Source organism: Rhinatrema bivittatum, chromosome 3 (assembly GCF_901001135.1).
Source record: "Rhinatrema bivittatum chromosome 3, aRhiBiv1.1, whole genome shotgun sequence".
Lineage (NCBI taxonomy): Eukaryota > Metazoa > Chordata > Amphibia > Gymnophiona > Rhinatrematidae > Rhinatrema > Rhinatrema bivittatum.
The window spans coordinates 309,367,285-309,388,248 of record NC_042617.1 but is presented as its reverse complement, the minus strand read 5'-3'; the positions used below and the strand labels follow the sequence as shown (position 1 = coordinate 309,388,248).

General features: G+C 46.6%; 1 protein-coding gene across 4 annotated transcripts in view; it reads right to left on the bottom strand.

The window, feature by feature from the left end:
• Positions 1-20,964, bottom strand: part of CBX5 (chromobox 5) — a 59,412-nt gene that overhangs the window by 23,825 nt on the left and 14,623 nt on the right. For all 4 annotated transcript variants that reach the window (XM_029595181.1, XM_029595178.1, XM_029595179.1 and 1 more), the window contains exon 3: positions 8,354-8,534. In XM_029595181.1, coding sequence (XP_029451041.1) covers positions 8,354-8,534 — 181 coding nt within the window. The remainder of the gene's footprint in view (positions 1-8,353; positions 8,535-20,964) is intronic.

Sequence of the window (20,964 nt, the reverse complement as noted above, 5' to 3'; positions counted from 1 at the left end):
GAAGAGTCCGTGGACTAATTGCGCAGCCAGAGGCGGCGTCTGGCCGACACTGCGGAAACCATAGCCTTAGCCTGGACGCGAAGCAAGTCATATAGGGCATCCGCGCCATATGCTATGGCGCCCTCCAAACGTTCCGCCTGCTCTGCCTCTGCAGACGGGAGGTCCTGGGTGCTGAGTAATTGTTGCATCCACCTAAGGCTTGCCTGCTGCATGAGTGTTGCAGATTGTCGCCCGGACCCCCAGAGCTAGGACCTCAAATTCGCTTCAAAATAAAATTTGAGCTTGCGGTCCTGAACATCCCGCAACGCTGTGGCACCCACTGGAATGGTGATATGCTTAGTTACCGCGGTGACCAAAGACTCCACCTTTGGAATTTTCAGCATGTCCAGGCAGTCCTCGGGAAGCAGGTAGAGCTTATCCATAGCCCTCCCGACCTGGAGACCCATCTCAGGGGCTTCCCATTCCCGTAGGAGCAGTCTATGCATAGGATGGAATGGGAATGTACGCGGTAGTGCCCTAAGTCCCGCCAGGACGGGGTCCGCATTTGGAGGCAGCGATGCCGCCACAGAATCATCCGATGGGGCATCAATTCCTAATTCCTGGAGCACAAAAGGAATATGAGGTTCTAGTTCCTCACACTGGAATATGCATAGGACGCGGGGATCGTCGCGGGGGGGGGGGGGGGGGGGGGGGGGGCGGGCGGCCTGAGCCGAGGCCTCCCCATCAAGAGGGTCCCCCGGGAGGGGGACTCCCGGGACAGGGCCTTGTGGATCAGGAACCGTGGCGGGAGACGGCGCGGGCATCCGGGGGAGCTTCGGAGGGGAGGGGGAAAGAGGTGGGGGTCCACCTCCTCCTGTAGGCTACCTAAATACGATTTGTGCAGGAGCAGCACAAAATCTGAAGAGAAACTGGCCTGGATGATTGTTCCACAGGGGGAGGCGAGGGGGGTCTGTGTCCCCCCCCCCCCCAGAGCACACTGGGGGGGGGGGGGGTGTAAAAGCGGTGAATTTGGCTCCTCTGCACCTGGAGAAGTAGAGCCTGCATCAGGTGAAATACCCAAAATGGCCACTGTTCCCACGATTTCTCGGGACGGGAACGGCCTGGCCATGCGTCGAGGAGCCCGACCCCACGCTCGAGTTACCTGAGCCGCCGGAAAAGCCCTCCCCACCCGGGAGGCATCGGGAGCACACACCATCTCTGGAGAGCCGGGAGGCATAAGCAAAATACACACAGCCACGAACAAAAAAAAAAACAGTTGATAGGGGAGTCCTAGAGAAGAGGAGCAGGAGATCGAACCCCGCTCCCTCCTACAAATGAAAAAGCAAGCTTGCTTACCGTAAACTGTTTTTTCGTAGATAGCAGGATGAATTAGCCATGCTGTCTGGGAAGCGTCACGATCCCGAGTAGGCGGAGTTTCTCGTAGCAGATCACAGAGTCTGTGCGTCTGCATGGTCGTGTTCTCGCGTGATTCCCTCACCTCTTTAGTTTCTTTGTAGCCAAGCGAGAGGCAAGTCCAGAAGGTATGTCTGTCTTTGTGACTGTGAAGGGAGGCGGGAGGGAACGCATGGCTAATTTATCCTGCTATCTACGGAAACACCGTTTACGGTAAGCAAACTTGCTTTTTCCCCTGTCGATAGCAGGGCTGAATTAGCCATGCTGTCTGGGAGTCCCAAGCTCCCGGGTTGTGTCCTTGTATATTCATTGTTTGTAGGTTTGGACATCAACCCTTGAAGTGGTAGACAGTCTCATGTCCTTTTTAGTGATAAGACTGCTGTGCCTAGTGCTGCATCAGAGGTCGTTTGCTGTTGGAGGCAATAATGGTATGTGAAGGTATGAATGAACGACCATGTTGCCGCTTTGCAGATATCAATTAAGGGAACTTTGTTCAAGTGGGCAACTGATGCTGCAGTGGCACAGATCTGGTGCGCCTGAGGCTTTGTGAGTAGTTTAATGGAACGCTTATTGTAGCAAAAAAGTATGCATTGTGATAACCAACTGGCTATGGTCCTTTTGAGACTGGTTGTCCAGGATCATTCGGGTTAAAGGAAAAACAGTTGAGATGGCCTCGAAGTTGACCGAGTCCTTTTCTTATAGTAAGCTAACGCTCTTTTACAGTCCGTGTGTAAAAGGTTTTCACGATTATGTGGTTTTCGCATAAAAATAGGTAGAGTTACAGTTTGATTAAGATGAAAAAATGTTATCTTAGGCAGAAAGGAAGGGTGAGGATGAAGTGTCACCTTGTCATGGTAGAATTCAAGATAAGGGGAGTAATGAACCAAGGTTTGTAGTTCGCTGACCCTCCTTGCAGAAGTAATGGCAATGAGAAAAACTGTTTTCCATGTCATATATTTGTTGTGGCTAGAGACTAATGGTTCGAAAGGTGGAAGCATTAGTTGTTCCAGCACTACATTTAAATCCCATGGAATTGGGGGCTTAGTCACCGGTGGGTGAAGCCGGATCATTCCCTTCATGAATCTAGAAATCAGATGGTTAGACATTGGAAGGTTATTAAAGGGTTCATGAAAAACTGCTATAGCACCGATATGAATTCGTACCGAAGTGGTGGCTAATCCTGCTTCGTAGAGTGTGTGCAAATATTGCAGTAATTGAGTGGCAGTGGATTAGAAAGGGTTTATGTTCTTTGGAGTACACCAGACCAAGTAGCGTTGCCACTTTCCTTTGTAGTTACGCCTGGTTGAAGGTTTACGTGACGCAATATGAATATCCTCTAGTTGAGAAGATAAACCTAAGGGAGTCAGTATTTGCCTTTCAATCTCCACGCTGTGAGATGAAGTGATTGATTCATGGGGTGAAGTAATGAGTCCCCTTCCTGTGACAGAAGATGTGGAAGGTTTTGTAGCGTTATCGGTGGATGAATGGAAAGTTTCACAAGATACGCGTACCAGGGCTGTCTCGGCCATGCTGGGGCTATTAAAATCATGTCTGACATGTCCTGGATGCATTTCTGAATCGTTTGAGATATGAGTGGAATGGATGGATAGGTGTACATCAAGCCTGGTGCCCATGGAATGAGAAAGGCATCTGGAGCAATCCTTTGATTGCTGGGGTAAATTGAGCAAAAGGTCTGGGACTTGTTTGTTTGCTTGCTTCTATGGCAAAGATGTCTATTCTGGGAAACCCCCACTGTTTGAAGATGTTTTGAGCCACCTGTGGGTTTAAGGTCCATTCGTATGGATGAAAAATCCGACTGAGACGATCTGCTGTTATATTGTCCAGATCTGGAAGATAAGTTGCTTGAATTGATACTTGGGCTTTGACTGTCCAATGTAGAATTCGTGTTGCTTCCTGGCATAGAGTCCAGGAACCGGACCCTCCTTCTTTGTTTATGTAAAACATGGCTACCTGGTTGTCTGTATATACCATGAGGCTTGATCCCCTTATCTGATCCGAGAACGTTTGAAGTGCCATCCAAATGGCTCTTAGTTCCAGGAGATTGATCTGGTATGTAGACTCCTGAGGGGTCCACAGACCTTGAGTTTTTAGTTCGCCCAGATGTGCTCCCCAATCCTTGTTGGAGGCATCCGTGGTCAGAGTTATCTGGTGAGGTGGTAAACGGAATGGAGCTCCCGAGGCAAGGTTCTTGGGAAGGAGCCACCATCAAATGTCCTCTTTCACTGCGTTTGTAATTTGAATTCTGGTGCTGAGTGGCTGTATGAACTGAGACTACTGAGTCTTTAAACCCCATTGTAAGTGGCGTATGTGAAGTCTGGTGTGAGGAACCATATAGATCGCTGCTGCCATATGACCCAGAATTTGTAGAACCTGTCGTGCAGATGTCCGGTTTCTGTGAAGTAGGCTGTGTGCCAATGATTGTATGTTCTGCATCCTGTTTTGAGAAAGGTACGCTCTGTTCCACCGTATTTATGAGAGCGCCTTTGAACTGTAGTATTTGAGTTGGTTGTAGGTGAGACTTCTCAAAATTGATAAGAAATCCCAACCTCTGAAGGCATTCGATCGTGCGTAATGTATGATCTCTGTGTAAACTGATCCGATGCTACTATTAACCAGTCGTCCAGATAAGGAAATATTTGGATCGAAGTTTCCTGAGGTGAGCCACCACCACTGCTAGACATTTTGGGGTAGATTTTATAAATGTACGCGCTGGTGTACTTTTGTTCGTGCACCAGGCGCGAACAAAAGTACGCTGGATTTTATAAGATACGCGCGTAACCGTGCGTATCTTATAAAATCCGGGGTCAGCGCGCGCAAGAGGGTGCACATTTATGCAACCTGTGCGCGCTGCCTGTTCCCTCCGAGGCCGCTCCGAAATCAGAGCGGCCTCTGAGGGAGCTTTCCTTCCGCCTCCCCTCACCTTCCCCTACCTATCCCACCCCCCCCCGGCCCTATCTAAACCCCCCCTACCTTTGTTGGCAGATTTACGCCTTCGGAAAGCAGGCGTAAATCTGCGCGTGCCAGCGGGCTGCTGGTGCGCCATCACCCGACCCGGCCTGCCCTCAAAACGCCGCTTCACTCGCAGCCCGCCCCCCCAATGCAAGCCCCGGGACTTGCGCGCGCCGCCGAGCCTATGCAAAATAGGCTCGGCGCACACAGGGGGGGTATGCGCGTATCGTACGCGCGTACCCCTTTGAAAATCTACCCCTTGGTGAATACTCTTGGGGCTGAAGATAGGCCAAATGGGAGAACCTTGTATTGGTAATGTATATCCCGAACTTGGAAACAAAGGTAACGCCAAGAAGACAGGTGGATTGGTATATGGGAATATGCATCTTTTAGGTCGATGGAACATAGCCAATCGTTGTGCTGAATCAGCGGTGGGATATTTTTGAGAAGTCATTTTGAATTTCTCTCTGTGTTTGTTGAGTAGTCTGAGATCTAGAATGGGTCGTAGGTCCCCCGACTTCTTTGGAATGAGGAAATATTGGGAATAAAAACCTTGGCGATGATGAATAGGGATGATCTGTATAGATTGTTGAACCCGAAGGTTGTGCAATTCCACTGTGAGGGATGTGGAGTGGGATTGAATCATCCTCTGAGGAAGAGAAGGAGTGGATTGAAAATTTAGAGAGAGTAACCGTTTTTGATAATGTTGAGTACCCACTGATCTGAAGTGATGGATTCCCAATTGTGGAGAAAAAAATTGAAGGCGTCCTCCTATGAATACCGGTAGTGGTGGTGGCTGTATTAATTTCAAAAAAGAGGCGGCAGGTTTTTGTTGAGGGGCCGTATTTGCTTTACTTGTCTTTGTTATCTGGCACGACCCCTAGAACCCGGCGGAGCTGTATTTCTTGGAGGGACATACGGTTGAGGCCTGTACTGCGAATAAGGCCTATTGTATGGTCTGGAGTAATACCGGCGACGGTAAAGATAAAATCGGTTGCGATTTTTGAGACTCAGCCGGAGTGGTGAGAGATAGTACAGCTGCACTTTGTTCCTTCAAATGGGAGACTGTCTCCAAATTTATCTCCAAAGAGATTGTCACCCATGCATGGGATGTCAGCTAGCTTCTCATGTACATCAGTCCGAATCACGCTGGCTCTGAACCAAGCCATACGTCTGGCCGCTATAGCCGTAGCAGACACTCTTGCTGAAGATTCAAAAGATTCGTAAATAGAGCGCAGTAAATACCTAAGTCGTCCTTCCATATCTAAGAAAGATTGGTGGGGTGTGTTGTCCTCCGAAAGACACAGTGGATGCAGTTTTTGGAGCGATTCGTAAAGGTACTGTGTAGTGTAAAACTGATGATGCTGTATCCTGTTGGTGAGCATAGAGGAGTGATAAATCTTTTTTCCAAAATCATTTAGGCATTTATTCTCTCTGCCCGGTGGTGTATTTGAATGCAACTTATTACGTTTTGCCTTGGACAAGGCCGATTCTACCACGATGGATTGGTGGGGGAAGTTGGGCAGACTCATAAATTGATGAATTACGCATCTTGTATTTGATGTCAATTTTCCTTGAAGTAGCCGGTGATGAGAAAGGAGTTTTCCAGATTTTAAAGAGTAGATTTTCTAATACAGAATAAGGAAGAAGAGCAGTGGGCTCAGGAGGAGATTCGAATATTTTTAATATTCCAAGCATTTCAGCTCTGGGGTCAGGTATTCTTCCTGTTTCTACCTGAAGACGACTGCCTACTTTCTCAATAAATTTTGCATAGGTCAAGTCCTCTGGAGGAGAATACGGTTCAGGTAGGCCTTCCTGAGGGTCAGATGGCATTCCCGTTGAAGAATTCAAAGAATGAACTGATTCCGGAGAACCTGGACTGATGGGTTGAGTTGGTGTATATTCTTTGACCGGTTCTAGAGGTTCTACACCTGGAGGCGAGGCAGGAGAACCCTCTGGAGAATACTGTGGTGGTAGTTCTTCAGTTTTTTCCAGTTCTTGGAAAAAAGAGCTGAGAATATCTGAGATTTTCGTCATAGTAGATGCCGCCAAAGTACCTTGTGGAGGAATATGCAATTTTTGCTTTGGGGTTTTTGTTGGAATTGCCGCAAGCAAAATGTCCTCAGGTGTTTTCCCCTTGTGTTGACCTTGGGGATGTATAATCTGTGAAGGGCAAATACGTTTTGTTAATGGCATTTGCAAGGAAGGAGAACGTCTCTTCTCTCTAGAAACCGATGAAAGACTGGCCAAAGAACTGCCACTAGGAGAACGGCCTGATGATAAAGATTCAGATGCCGAGAAGCCTTCAATGTCTACTTCAGAAGTTAAGGATATTCTTGATGAGCTTCTAGATCTTATTATTTGTTTTGCAGAAGCTATATAATGTAACTTATGGTGATGTTTGCCCGATACACTTCGCTCTGGTGACTGCAGGTGCATCATTTTAGCGCCATGTGCTCCAGGAGCGTCGAGGGTTAACCTATGCTCCATAGGTACGCTGTGCGATAGGCCTTGTGCCGTAGGTGCTCCATATGGCGCATCGAGGATGAGTCGTAGACACGCTGTATCCATGCTTCGTCTCGTTTCGAAGCGTCATGTTGTCTTTTTGACGCTGACAGCGCAGGCTCTGAAAAAGTACCCGCCGGTACTCTGCACCGAAGTTCATCTGCCGGATCCCCGGCTCTCGAACGAGGCCTTGAGGGTGTGTGAGACACTGGCCTGTAATTTTTCGTGGGTCTTTCGAGTCCTGCTGGTCCCAGCGAGGACGCCCGCTTCGGATGGGCCTTACCCGACTTTGCCGGTCCCGGCGAAGAATGGACGGAGGATGGTGGGGCTGAAGTGCCCATGTGAAGGCTCTCCATCTTCGCGGCCCGGTGTTGCTGGGCCCGCGGAGACATCCTGCCGCAGTCCCGGCACGATTTTTGATCGTGGTCCGAGCCCAAACAGATGTAGCAATAATTATGTCCATCTGTGATGGACATAATTTTGCTACATTGACAATATTTGAAACCAGGTGGCTTCAGAGCCATCTGGGATGAGAATTCTTGAAAAAAAAAAAAAATCGAAGAAAAAATCCAATCAAGTAAATTAGGAGAAAAAATCCCCGCGTGCAAACAGGTCGCGGAAAAAAAGAAACTGAAGAGGTGAGGACGCCCTAGGCTAGGAAAAACTCCGCCTACTCGGGATTGCGACGCTTCCCAGACAGCATGGCTAATTCAGCCCTGCTATCAATGGGAAACCCTTGCTGCCTTTATTTTTTAAAACTTGCACAACAAAAGTTCAAAATTTGACTGCTTTTTTTTTTTTTTCAGACAGTTACAGGGGAATGCGCTTCCCTGAAAGTGCACCTGAGGAATGGACATCCTGGGGCAAGCAGCAGGCTAAGGGGGAGTGACTGGCACCACCAGTATCACCCACAAGGTGGTCACCGGGAAGGGAACCTAGGCTGGGCAAATTAAGGGGTCAAGCTCCCTAGGACCCTCAAGAGCAAGGGAGACAGGGCTGTCTCCCTGACTCAGTCAATAAAAGTGACAGAAGTTTAAAAGGTCTTTTTTTTTTTTTTAAAACAAAGAAATCACTTGAAACAATACTTACTCGAGCTTGCCCCAGAGAAAAGAATCAAAGAAGAAACCCAGAGGGGAAAAAGGGCAAGCTAACAGGGAACAGGGTGAGCAGTCTGGCATCTGCTAGAGACAAATGCTGCAGGGTAGGCTCTGTCCTGATATAGGATACCCTTTCAGTTTTGGTCTGTCTCCATCTGCTGGACAGGAGGCTCAACCCATGGTCTGGACTGATCTGGGTACGTACAGGGAACAGCTATTTGGCTTTCTATGCCTCTGGTGCTACAAACTGCCAACCCTACTTATGAACATGGTTCAAGAACTTTCAGGGCTCCCACTGGGCACACCACTAGACTAGCAGGCTGGCAAACTGTTCAGGACTCATTCAAATCTTCCCTTCACCTCCCTCCCTTGTTAATGAGAATGCAAACCTCTCTCTTCCTTTTGGATCGGATCTCATCACCACTGTTTGAAAGGCTGGATTTCCTCTTAGTAGTCTCAGATTTGTCCTTAGCTTTGTCACCTTCCTTGACTTTCTTGTATTTTTTCATAAACTCTGAGATTAGCTCTGGACAATCCAGGTTCTTCTCTGGTTCCCAGGTATTGTGTTCACTAGGTACAGAAGGGAAAACAAGTTAGAATTATTTGCAAGTCAAAACTTCTCTTCTGGTTGCTGTAGACTATGATGGAAGTCCTTTTTATGTCATGCAAAGATACAACAACAAATCTCCATAGGACATCTTTTGTTTCATGGGTCAAGCTGGGGTCTAGGAGTTACAGTTATGAGCAAGTCAAGCACTCGTGGCTCTGCCACAGATTTCCAACATGACTCCGAGCTGGTCATTATCTCCTATGCTTCACTTTATTCAACTTTAATTCAAAGATAATACCATTTCCACTCATTTGTCTCAAAACCAGAGCTGAAGAAACTCCAAGTGACAGGCTACCCTGATATCTAAAATATGACATGCAAAAGTATTTGACCCCCTAAAGAGTCAGATGTGTGAATTACAAATGAGATTGCTCCAGACAGTATGTTTATTGCAAATCACTATGCACTAAAAGTAAATTTTCAAAGTCACAATTCATTATTTCTCTGCATTTTTGTAAAAATTAAAAACTGAAAGATGTTTGTATTCAACCCCTGTGCTGTGGAAGCTTCACATTTACATAGATGGATACTGCCCTAACAATTGGCTTCTACCTGTGAATAATTTAAAAAAGGGCAGCTTTTCTGGATAAAAGACTGCCTAATTCCAGTACCATTGGTCAGACTGTGAATTTAAAGGAAAGCTGTGAAAATAAAGACCAAAGAGCATTCTAAACAAGTGCTTGGATATCCCAGTGAGCATTGTTGGATCAATTATGAGGAAATAGAAGCTGCATATCACCCAGACACTGCCTAGACAAGGCCATCTCTCAAAACCCAGCATCAGAGCAAGGAAGAGACTTGTGAGGAAAGCCACAGATGACAACAACCACTTTGAAGGAGCTACAGAACTCAGTGACACTGGAGTGGAGGGGCACCAGTCAACCGTATCGAGTTCTGCATACAACTGGCCTGCATGGGAAGGTGGCTAGAAAGCAGCATTACTGAAGAAACACAAAGCCGGTCCCATAAGCATCATCCAATCAACCTGAACCAAATCTGCCAAGAATAGGCAAAAATCACTCCCAAACAGTGTGCAAAGCTGATAGAAACTTACCAACAGAATTAAAGCTATTATTGTAGCAAAAAGGTGGGTTCTACCAATTACTAGTCTGAAGAGATTGAATACTTATGCAAGCAGCATTTTTCCCATTTTTTAAATTTTCTTCACAAAAAATGCAGAGAAATAATGAATTGACATTGAAAATGTACTTTAATAACTTGCTGGTTTCCAATAAACATACTTTTGGATCATTGTGTTATTTGCAATCCACACAAATCTGATGACTTTTTTGGTGGGGGGGATGTCAATACACAGTTTATAAAAAGGTTTTCACCTACCCACCTGCCTCTGGAAAGACATGGTTGTAGACAGATTGGAAGAGGAGGCAGACAGAGTAAGGGAACACAAAAAGTGAGAAGCATGGGAAAGAGAAGCAAAATATAGCAAGCTTGTTTACCATAAGTTATGTTTTTCATAGATTGCAGGATGAATAAGCCATGACAAATGGGTGGCATCATCCAGTGGCACTGAATGGTCTTTTCTCCTTGCTAGTAGAGCTTTTAGCTCTGACCATGTGCGGGAATCCCTGCATGGACATTGCCTCATAAGCCTCCTCAGTTGATTCTCAGAGCTGATTCTAGCTAGGCAATAGTCTGTCTAGAGAGGTGGGAGGTTATTTAGCATGGTTAATTCATCTTTTCTACAAAAAATACACCTTTTATGGTAAGCAAACTTGCTTTTCCCATCATTAAGCAAATTAGCCTTAACAAAGGGAATCCAAGTTCAGTGTTGCAACAGGTTGTTTTCTAAGTAACCCAGACTCCACCTTGGAGAGTAGATTACTGCAAGAACAGGTTACACAAAACTGCTTGTCCAAATGTGCTTAGTGTGGCAGTTGTCTATACTGTAGTGGGATATAAATGTATGTACTAATGCAGGTATCTTCGAGAGGCACCTCTCAGATGTGAGCAATGGAAAAAGGCCATAGGCCTTGCATGAGGAGCTTTGATGACCTCAGACTATGTAACTGTGCCAAATGCCGTCAGCTATCCAGTTGTACAAGGTATACTTTGTGACTGCTATGCTAAATCTATTAGGATTTAAATATGTGAAGCTTGGTGATGTGGCTAGTATTTTTCTTGTAGTACACCAAGGCTCTCCTGTAATCCAAAGTATGAGAGGTTTTCTCTCCTTCTTGCACACGTGGCCTGACAAAGAAGGTAGGTAAGACAATTGATTAGTTGATATGGAAAGCAGACACTTTTGGGAGAAAGTTTGAGTATGTGCTGAGCACCATCCTAAGGTGGAAACTATTAGAGATGTGAATCGTGTGATCGATCGTCTTAACGATCGATTTCGGCTGGGAGGGGGAGGGAATCGGATCGTCGCAGTTTGGGTTTTTTAAATATCGTGTAAATCGAAAACCGGCACACTAAAACATCCCTAAAACCCACCCCGACCCTTTAAAATAAATCCCCCACCCTCCCGAACCCCCCCAAAATGCCTTAAATTATCTGGGGTCCAGAGGAAGGGTCCCGGTGTGATCTTTTACTCTCGGACCTCCGTGCGTTATTTTAAAGGGTCGGGGTGGGTTTTAGGGTTGTTTTAGTGTGCCGGTTTTCCCGCCCTCCCCCTTCCCCCGATTTACGATTTATCGGGGGAATTGTTATTGTATCTCGGCTCTAACGATTTTTGATGATTTAAAATATATCGGACGATATTTTAAATCGTCAAAAAACGATTCACATCCCTAGAAACTATATCATTTCTTGGAGTTTGCAAACTCTGAAAATTGCTTTCCATGTCAAGAATTTAAGAGAGAAGCCAATTCTAATGGTTAAAGGCTTCATGGAACTGGAGGTATCTGTGCAGACGTTTTAACATGCCATAAGCCTGTCATAAATCTCGACAGGTTTATCATCAAATGTAAGCTGTTACAGCACTGAGATGTACTCCCAGAGAAGATATAGCGAGGCCTAATTTGGAAAGGAAGTGCAAGTAGGTCAGTAACTGTTTGGGGTTGTAAGGGGGAAACGCCCCCCTCCCCCCACACCACAGCTCCAAGGCAGCTTGATAACACCATATGGAAAAATATTTTCTATTTAAAATAAGCTTTCCTGGTTGATTGCATTCTAACCAAAACTAGTGTCTTCAATTTCTCAAGGCAAAGAGATACACAGTTATTGAACGTTCAACAAATAAGCTGTAACTGGAGAAATGGCAGGCTCAGATAGAATAGTTAATTCAAGACAAAGGAAAAGCTGTAAGATATGCAAACCAAATCTGCCAGGGCCATGCTGGAGTTATGAAGATTAGTCAAGCTTAATCTTGTAGCACTTTCAGCATTGTGTCAGCAATTAGTGGAATCTGTTGAAAAACCACATGAGATAATATCTGTATTCCAACTGAGCAGGAAAGTGCCCTGAACCAACCTGAGTTTGCAGGGAAGAATGGAGCAAAGTTTCTCCAGTTTTGTTCCATTCTTATGCAAATAGGTTGACGACTGTTGGTAGATCCCTCATAAATCAAATGGTGTGTCAGCTATTGACTGTCCAGAGATCACTTATGCAAATAGAACACTGCTGAGAAGAGATGCTAGAACCCTGGATCCTTGAAGATAAATGGTTTGTGGGACGGCTAGATTCCTGCTTGCCCATTGCAAGACCTTTAGTGCTTCCTGGCAGAAAGTGTATGACTGTGGCTCCCCCATTTGGTTAACAAAACATGGTGACTGTTGTCTGTATCAAAACACTCTTCCCCTCAGGGGAAAATGCACAAAAGTTGCTAGAGCCTACAATTGCTCTCAGTTCCAGCAAATTTATCAAAAAAGTGACTGAGAGATCATGTGCCTTTAGTCAGACAGGATCATGTATGGGTACCCCATCCTTTTATGGAGGTGTCTGTCACCAAAGTTACTTGATTGTGGAAGAGCACAAAGCAGGACTCCCTTTTGAAGTATGTGGGGCTTCAATCACATAATTCCTGTTTTATATCCCTGGACACTTGTACTGTGGGCTGTCAAGGATTAAGATAGCTGGTTCCTTTGACAGCACAGACCACATTGCAGGTGACTGATATGGAGGCAGATTAGTGGAACTACATGAACAGCCACTGCCATACAACCTAAAATAATGAGAATCACACTGGCTGTTGAGTACTGTGAGGTCAGCTGGCTCTATCTGTAGAAAAGCTCTCATGCAGTGAATCTATTCATGCCCTGATAAACTTTATCTTCTGGGTTGGCACTAGGCTAGAATAAAAAAAAACAAAAAACCACCCACTAAAAACCTTAATTTCTGTAGAGGCTGAACCAACTTTTGTAGTGAGTGTTAAAAACTCTCTCTCAGGAACTGACTAGCTAATTGTCCAGGTATGGGAAGACTCCTAATGCCATAGATGTGCAGCTACTACTGGAAAGCTGAAGAGAAGTACTCTATTGATAACGGGAAGAATTCACTGAAGTAGCAGCACCAGAGATGGGTATGTGAACATATGTGTTTTTCAGATAGAGGGTGCACAATCATTCCCCTATTTGGATGTAGGGAAGAATCATGCTGAGGGAATTTGTTCTGAATTTTTATCAGAGTAGATGTTTGTTCAGTTTTTTCAAACCTAGAATAAGTCTCAATCCTACTGGCTTTTTGGGGGAAGAGAAAGTATCCGGAGTAGAAACCCTGTCCATGCTGGGGCATATGGAATGTCTCCATCACCCGTTGCTGAAGAGATTCAATTTCCAGATGACATAGTATTAAGTGAGATGGATCTGGACTCAAGGTCGAACAATGAGGATGAGATAGTAGCTGGGAGAAAATGCAAAATGTCCCCCAATGATCTGCTGCAGCACCCAGTCCTACTATCTTCTAGAGACAGAAAATAGTGGATTTGTGCTGCATGCCACCACCCCTAAGTAGTGGAGATGTCAAGTGAAGAAAATAGTTTCTCTGTCTCCATCTATTGGCAGGGGGGAAACAACCCACCTGAATGGGACTGGACTGGTGTAGCAAGGTGAGATGGAAGTTGCTGTTGTGGATCCGGAAGAAGCAGGAGACAGTACCTTTGATAGGACTGGAAAGGGTAAGAACATAAGAACATGCCATACTGGGTCAGATCAAGAGTCCATCAAGCCCAGCATCCTGTTTCCAACAGTGGCCAATTCAGGCCATAAGAACCTGGCAAGTACCCAAAACTAAGTCTATTCCATGTTACTGTTGCTAGTAATAACAGTGGCTATTTTCTAAGTCAACTTAATTAATGGCAGGTAATGGACTTCTCCTCCAAGAACTTATCCAATCCTTTTTTAAACACAGCTACACTAACTGCACTAACCACATCCTCTGGCAACAAATTCCAGAGTTTAATTGTGCGTTGAGCAAAAAAACTTTCTCCGATTAGTTTTAAATGTGCCACATGCTAACTACAAACTACAGTTTCATACAAGTAGAAAAAGAGTGTCTCAAAGAAAATTGCTAAAGCATTTACACAGATTAGACTGCCACATTGTTCTTTTATTTGAAAACCTCTGAGCTTTTCTCCAAAGAGGTTCTCTCCCAGACAATGCAGGAGGCTGCCTGTGGTCCAGTCAAAACTGCACGTGCAAAGCCTGCATCCTCCTGGGCCTGCATCTCTAGACAATACCTGGAAAAAGCGTGTAAGGAGGACCATGATGCAGTTTAGCAAACAGACAGGAGACAATCTAACTTCCATCCATGACACTGCCTGAGCCCTAGTGGAATGTGCCCTAACCTCCCTGGGCAACGGCTGTTCAGCATCCACATACTCAGCTGTAACAAACTCCTTAATCCAGTGAGCTACTGTAGCCCATGAAGCCGACTCGCCCTGTTTACTTCCACTATGGAGGACAAACAGGCAATCCACCTTCGAGAGTTCTAGAAACCTCCAGATACCTCAAGCTATGTCTCTTAATATCCAAGGGTTGCAACAGGAGAAATTCCTCTGCATCTCTGCTCTCCCTATGGCAGGGTCTGATTTTTTGGAATTTGTTGCCTAACTAAATTAGAAACCTGAAAGGTCCTAGGTTTAAAAAAAAAAAAAAAAAGAAGAGCACTGAAAAATTCTTATTTAAACAAGTGTTTAAAGATTATTATGTTTTATGCTTTTGTACTATGATGTACATTTTAGTGGTTTGTAATTTTGACTCCATGTTTTTATTATTTATGAATGTTATATTGTACCCTGTCCTGAACATAAGAAGGGTGGGTTAAAAATGTTAAAATATATATACATGTTTCAGCAAGTGAGCCCTTTCAAGGGCCATACCGCAAGACAAAATAGACTTAGACCTTTGTGAATAACAGGTCCCTGCTACAACAGATTCCTGTGTACCGAAGTCAAAGTGGCGCATCCACCAGGAGTCGTTGCAGATCCGACATACCATGGTCTACTGGGCTAATCTGGAGCAACCAAGAGCACCATCCCACTGTGGCACTCGACCCCCTGAATCAACCTGCCCAACATGGGCCACGGAGGAAAGTAATACAGCACCTTGTCTTCTGGCCACTCCTGCCAGAGAGCATCAATTCCCAATTACTTCGGATCTCTCCTGCAACTGGTGAATGGAGGAACTCTCGCTCTGAGAGATGTCGCCAGCAGCTCTGGAAATGGAAGACCCCCCCAACCATCCAGATCCATCTGAGACATCTCATCTGACTATGTCCATTCTCCTGGGTCCAGACCCTCCCTGCTGAGAAAGTCTGCTCTTACATTGTCCTTTCCTGCTGTGCGCAAGGCCCAGATCTCGAGACACTTCGGCCCATTCAATAAGTTAATCTATTTCTTGCAACACTTGCTGGCTCTGGTTCTTCCCTGCCGATTGATGTAAGCCACAGTCCTTGCACTGTCTGGACCACTGGACCCTGTAACCTGCCACTGAACCGTAAACATGCCAACTGGACCACCCTGGCTTCCAGCTGATTGAGGTCACAGAGAGACTTCTGCATTCCAGCGCCCTTGCACCGTCAGTTCTTGACAGCAGGCTCCCTAAACGAGGGGCTCGCATCTATTTAGAGTACTAGTCAGTCCGGAGATGCTAGGGAAACTCCCTTTCTTAAATGATCCACTTGCAGCCACCACTGTAGTTGGGAGGAGACGACCTCCATCAGCAGGTGGAGCCGAATCCAATTGTCCTGAGACTGCGGACTAAGATGGCAGGGAGTGCTGGAGAGGACGCATATGCGCCCTCTCCACCATTTCCAGGGTTGCCACCATTAAACCAAGTACTTGTAGGTAGGACCATACAGTCTGGCGCAGAATGTTAAGACACAGCTGTGCAAGCAAATTTCTGAATATGAGCACCGTGTCCTGTTTTGTTTTGAACTGGGCACAAAGGTATTCCAACGACTGAGCATGCCAAAGACTGCTCCTGGCAAGGTTCACCACCCAGCTGAGCTTCTGCAACAGGGAAATCACCTCGCAGATCACCAGGCGGCTCTCTTCCAGCGAATTGACTCGAATCAGCCAGTTGTCCAAATATAGGTGTTCTAGGATCCCATCCTCACTTAACCCTGCTGCAACCGCTACCATTACCATGTAAGAGGTTCCTGGGAGTGGCGGCCAGACCAAAAAGGCAGCGCTCGAAACTATAATAGTAACCCAGAACTGCGAAACGCAGGAAAAAAGGTTTAGGCTCTAGTCCGATAGCAAAGTGTAAGATATGCCTCACAGGTCCAGAGAGGTCAGAAATTCCCCGATAGCATGGCCCATTATCACCAAACGCAAAAATGAATCACCTGCAGTTGACCCCTTTGAAATCCAGGATGGGAAGAAAGGAGCCCTCCTTCCTGGGCACAATGAAATAAATGGAATATGGCCCTATATTTTCTTGAGACGCGGGCACAGGAACCACAGCCCTCAGACTAAGGAGCCTTGCCAAATGTACTCTCCACCACCTGCTTCTTCTGCCGGAGTGGCGGAGGCTCCATGAACACGTCCCAAGGAACACCACAAAACTCTATTCCCTGTCTCTCTCATATCACCTCCAGGACCCACTGATCAGATGTGATTTCGACCTACATGTTTCCAGGGGTGGGTTGGCAAACCTTTATTGGGAAGCTCGGGAGGTAACATTACTCAAGCCCGTGCCATTTCTGGGTTGTCTAGGATAAAAAGGACTGCAACCTGCTGAATGGCTGAGTCCTCTGAAAGGTCGCTCTTCTATAGGGTCAAAAACACTTGGATCTCTTAGCACGACCTCTCATGCTAAAGGAGCCCGCTGCCTGTTTCTTATCCTCCAGTACTCTAGGAACTGGCGATTCGCCCCACTTACTGCCGAATTTTTCCAACTTGCTCCCAAACAAAAGCAAGCCATTAAAGAGCAATTTGGTGAGGTTAGCCATGGAGGTCACACCGGCCAACCAATTTCTCAGCCATACCTGCCACTTGGCCGCTTATAATCAAAGCCACCCATCTGGCTGAGGTGCGGACCAAATCATAGCCTGCGTCTGCCAAGGAGGCAGCTGGTGGTTCCAAAACTGCCTTGGAATTCACCCCAGAGTCATCGACTTCCTGAGAGAGAAGTAAACAAGAGCGAGCCACCAGGGAACAAAAAGCAGCAATCTGCAAAGTCATTGCCACTGCTTCAGAGGCTTGCTTAAGGATAGCCTCAATCCTCCTATTGCGTACCACTTGTGGTCACTCCTCCCTCCACAGGGATAGTCATCCGCTTGAAGACTGCACAAACAAGTACATCCACCTTCGGAAAAACATAAATGCTCTCACCACTGGATCCAGAGGGTACAGGCCTTCCAAAACCCGATCCCCTTTGAAATTAGCCTCTGAGGTGCTCCACTCAAGATCAATTCTTGAATGGCCTCCATCACAGGGAAAACACAGGAGGCTTTATGCAAGGAAGTCAAAATGGCATTTTCTTTGGCAATGCCTTAATATGATGGACAGTGCAGAGGTTTCTTAGCTATAGGCGCAATTAGGCCATCAGTACACTTAACAAGCAACCGAAAGCGTGCATCCGGCTTTTTTTTTTTTTTTATGTCCAAACAATTTTAAGTGCCCCTAAGGATAGGCGCCCCAACTTTAAGCACACAAACGCCAAACGAGCACATAGGTAAGTGCGCCGCTTAACTTGGACATAGAAGCCCAACAATTTTTGGATGCTTAGGACGCACAACCTGGATGCGCAGCTAGATGCACTAGCCGAACCAACAATCCTAAACAGAGCAGCCTAACAAAATTGCACGAAACGCCAAAGCCTACCTCACAGCAAAAAAAAAAAAAAAATCAGGCCCCGCTCTCAAGATGGAATAGTGTGAAGTTGTAATGCTCTTTGAGTCATCCGGCGGAACGGTTCTCAACACGACATTGCCTGTAGTTCAGAGATGTGACGAGCCGAGCATATCACCACCAGTAACACAGTTTTCAGGGTTAACAGGCACAACAACATACTGCACAGCGGCCGAAAGGAGGGCCCTGCCAAAAACTCCAATACTAGATTAAGATTCCACAAGCGAACCAGCCATCGCAGGTGTGGCCAGAGGTGCTTTATCCCTTTCAGAAAATGGGCTATGTCCAGATACACTGACAGGTGGGTCCCATTCACCTCACCCCTGAAACAGGAGACAGCCTCTACCTGGACCTTCAAGGAGTTAAGGGACAAGCCTTTATTCAAGCCATCCTGTAAAAGTTCCAGAACTAGTGAAATTTTGACCACCCGGGGGGGAACACCATGTCCCTTGCACCAGGCCTCAAATACTTTCCAGACTTGCACATACGCTAAGGACGTAGTGAACTTCTGCACGTGGAGCAAGGTGGAAATTACTGCCACTGAATATCCATGCTTCATATCAGATGAACCTTCTCAAGGGCCAAAACATAAAACAAAAGAAGAGTGATCCTTGTGAAGGACTGAACCTTGCTGGAGCAGGTCCCTATGCGGTGGGAGACAAAGGGAGGACTCCACATATCTGCATAGCATGGAAGCCTGGGCCAAGCCAGAGCTACTAGGACTAATCCCTGTGTGCTTGATCCTGCAAATGATCCTGCCCAGCAGGGGCCTTGGAGGAAAGGCATATAGTAAGTCCTCTTCTGAACTAGGGTGTTGATCCCCAGGGACCATTGACCTCTTCTGTGACTGAAGAAAAAAAAAAAATCAGGAAGCTTTTGCATTATGAGATGCAGCCAACAGGTCAACGGACAGGAGGCCCTAGCAATCTACCAGCAGCTGAAAGGCTCTGGCCAACAATGCCCATTCTCCTGGATTCAGACTCTCCCTGCTTAGAAAGTCTGCTCTGACGTTGTCTTTTCTTGCGATGTGGGAGGTAGAGATCTGTAGATGCAATTCCACCCATTCCATAATGAGATCTATCTCCAATGATACTTGGTGGCTCTTGTTCACCCCTGGCGATTGATGTAGGCTACCGTTGTGTTGTCAGACATTACACAGACTGCCTGATCCTGGAGTATGTGATTGAACTGCAGACATGCCAATCTGACTGCACAGGCTTCCAGGCAGTTTATGTTCCAGAGCTCCAATACCCCTGGGCATCAGTTCCCAACAGCGAGCTCCCCAACCCTGGTGGCTCACGTCTGTCGTGAGAACCAGCCAGTTCAGCGGGAACAGGTTTACACCCTTGCCCAGGTGAGCTTCCTGGAGCAGAGAACACACTTCCATCAGTATATGGAGGTGAATCGAATAGTCTTGAGACAGCAGGTTCCAACGTGACAGAAGGGAATGTTGAAGTGCCATCGCCCACAGAAATACCTCCAGGGTTGATGCCATCAACCCAAAGACCTGAAGATAGCACCAAACCTTGAAGTGTATAGTGTTAGTCAACCGACACACGTGGGAAACCAACTTCCTTATCCGCGATGGCAGGAGGAAGACCTTTCCCAGCTTGGTGTCAAACCAGACTCCTAGATATTCCAAGGACTGGGAGGGCTTGAGACTGCTTTTGTCCATGTTTACGACCCAACCAAGCTCCTGAAGCAGGGATGTCACCCTGCTGGTCACCCAGAGACTCTCTTCCAATGACTTCGCCTGGATCAACCAGTCGTCTGGGTACAGATGCATCAGGATCCCCTCTTTCCTCAGTGCCACTATGACCACCATATTCTTGGAAAATGTTCTGGGGCGGTGGCCAGGCCAAAGGGCAACGCCCAGAACTGATAATGGCAGCCCAATACCGAAAAGCGTAGGAAACACTGATCTTGCCAGATTGGAATAATAAGGTAGGCCTCAGAAAGGTCCAGGGAGGTTAAGAACTCTTCCAGTTGTATGGCCATTATCACAGAGCGCACAGTTTCCATACGGAAATGAATTACCCGTAGGTGTTGGTTGACACTCGAGGTGCAGGATGGGGGTGAAAGGAACCCTCCTTCTTAGGTACAATGAAATAGATAGAACACCCCCCCATATTTTCCTGGGGTACAGGTACTGGAATTATAGCCCTCAGTTTCAGGAGCCTAATCAAGGTAGACTCCATTGCCTGTTTTTTGTGCTGGGATTGGCAAGGAGACATGAACATGTCCTGAGAAGTGCTGCGAAACTCCAAAGCGTATCTTTCTTGTATGACATCCAGTACCCATTGGTCCAACGTGATCTTGACCCACCGATGGTAGAAGAGATAGTCTACCCCTTATCTCCTCATTCTGTGGATGGATCAGCAAAACTTCATTGGGGAGTTTGGGCCGAACCTGAACCCGAACCTTCCCTTCTCTTGGACTGTCTACTCCGAAAGGACTGAGACCTCCCCGAGGACAGAGACCTCTGAAGTGTCAAGTTTCTGTAGGGCTGAAAGTATTAGGAGCCCCTGGATCGACCCCTCATAGGCAAGGGGTGCTGTAAGTGCTCTCTTATTTTCCCGTAGCCAGGGCACTGGATATTCACCCCACTTATGGGCCAGCTTTTCCAATTCGCTTCCAAAGAGAAGCGATCTCTTAAAGGTCATCTTTGTGATGTTTGCCTTAGGAGGTCACATCTGCTGACCAATTTCAGAGTCATAGCTAACTTCTGGCTGCTACCACTGAGGCCACTCCTCTGGCCAATGTTCGGACTAGGTCAGAGCCTGCGTCAGCCAAAAAAAGGCTCCATGGCTTCTCTGGAACGCACCCCCGAGTCATCCACCTTTCTAGAGAAGAGCAGGCACGAGTGAGCCACCAGGGCACAACAGGAAGCAATCTGTAAAGTCATTGCTGTCGCATCAAAGGCTTGCTTAAGAATGGACTCCATCCGCCTATCATGTGCATCTTTTAGTTGCTCACTTAGAAACAGTGTTCTCTCGCTGCCGGGTCCAGTGGATATAGAGCTTCTAACACTCTGCCACCTTAAAAAACAAACAAAAAAAAAAAAGACTTGCTTCAGGGGAATCCCATTCCAGGTCGATTAACTCCTGGATGGCTTCCAGCACTGGGAAATAAGAGGC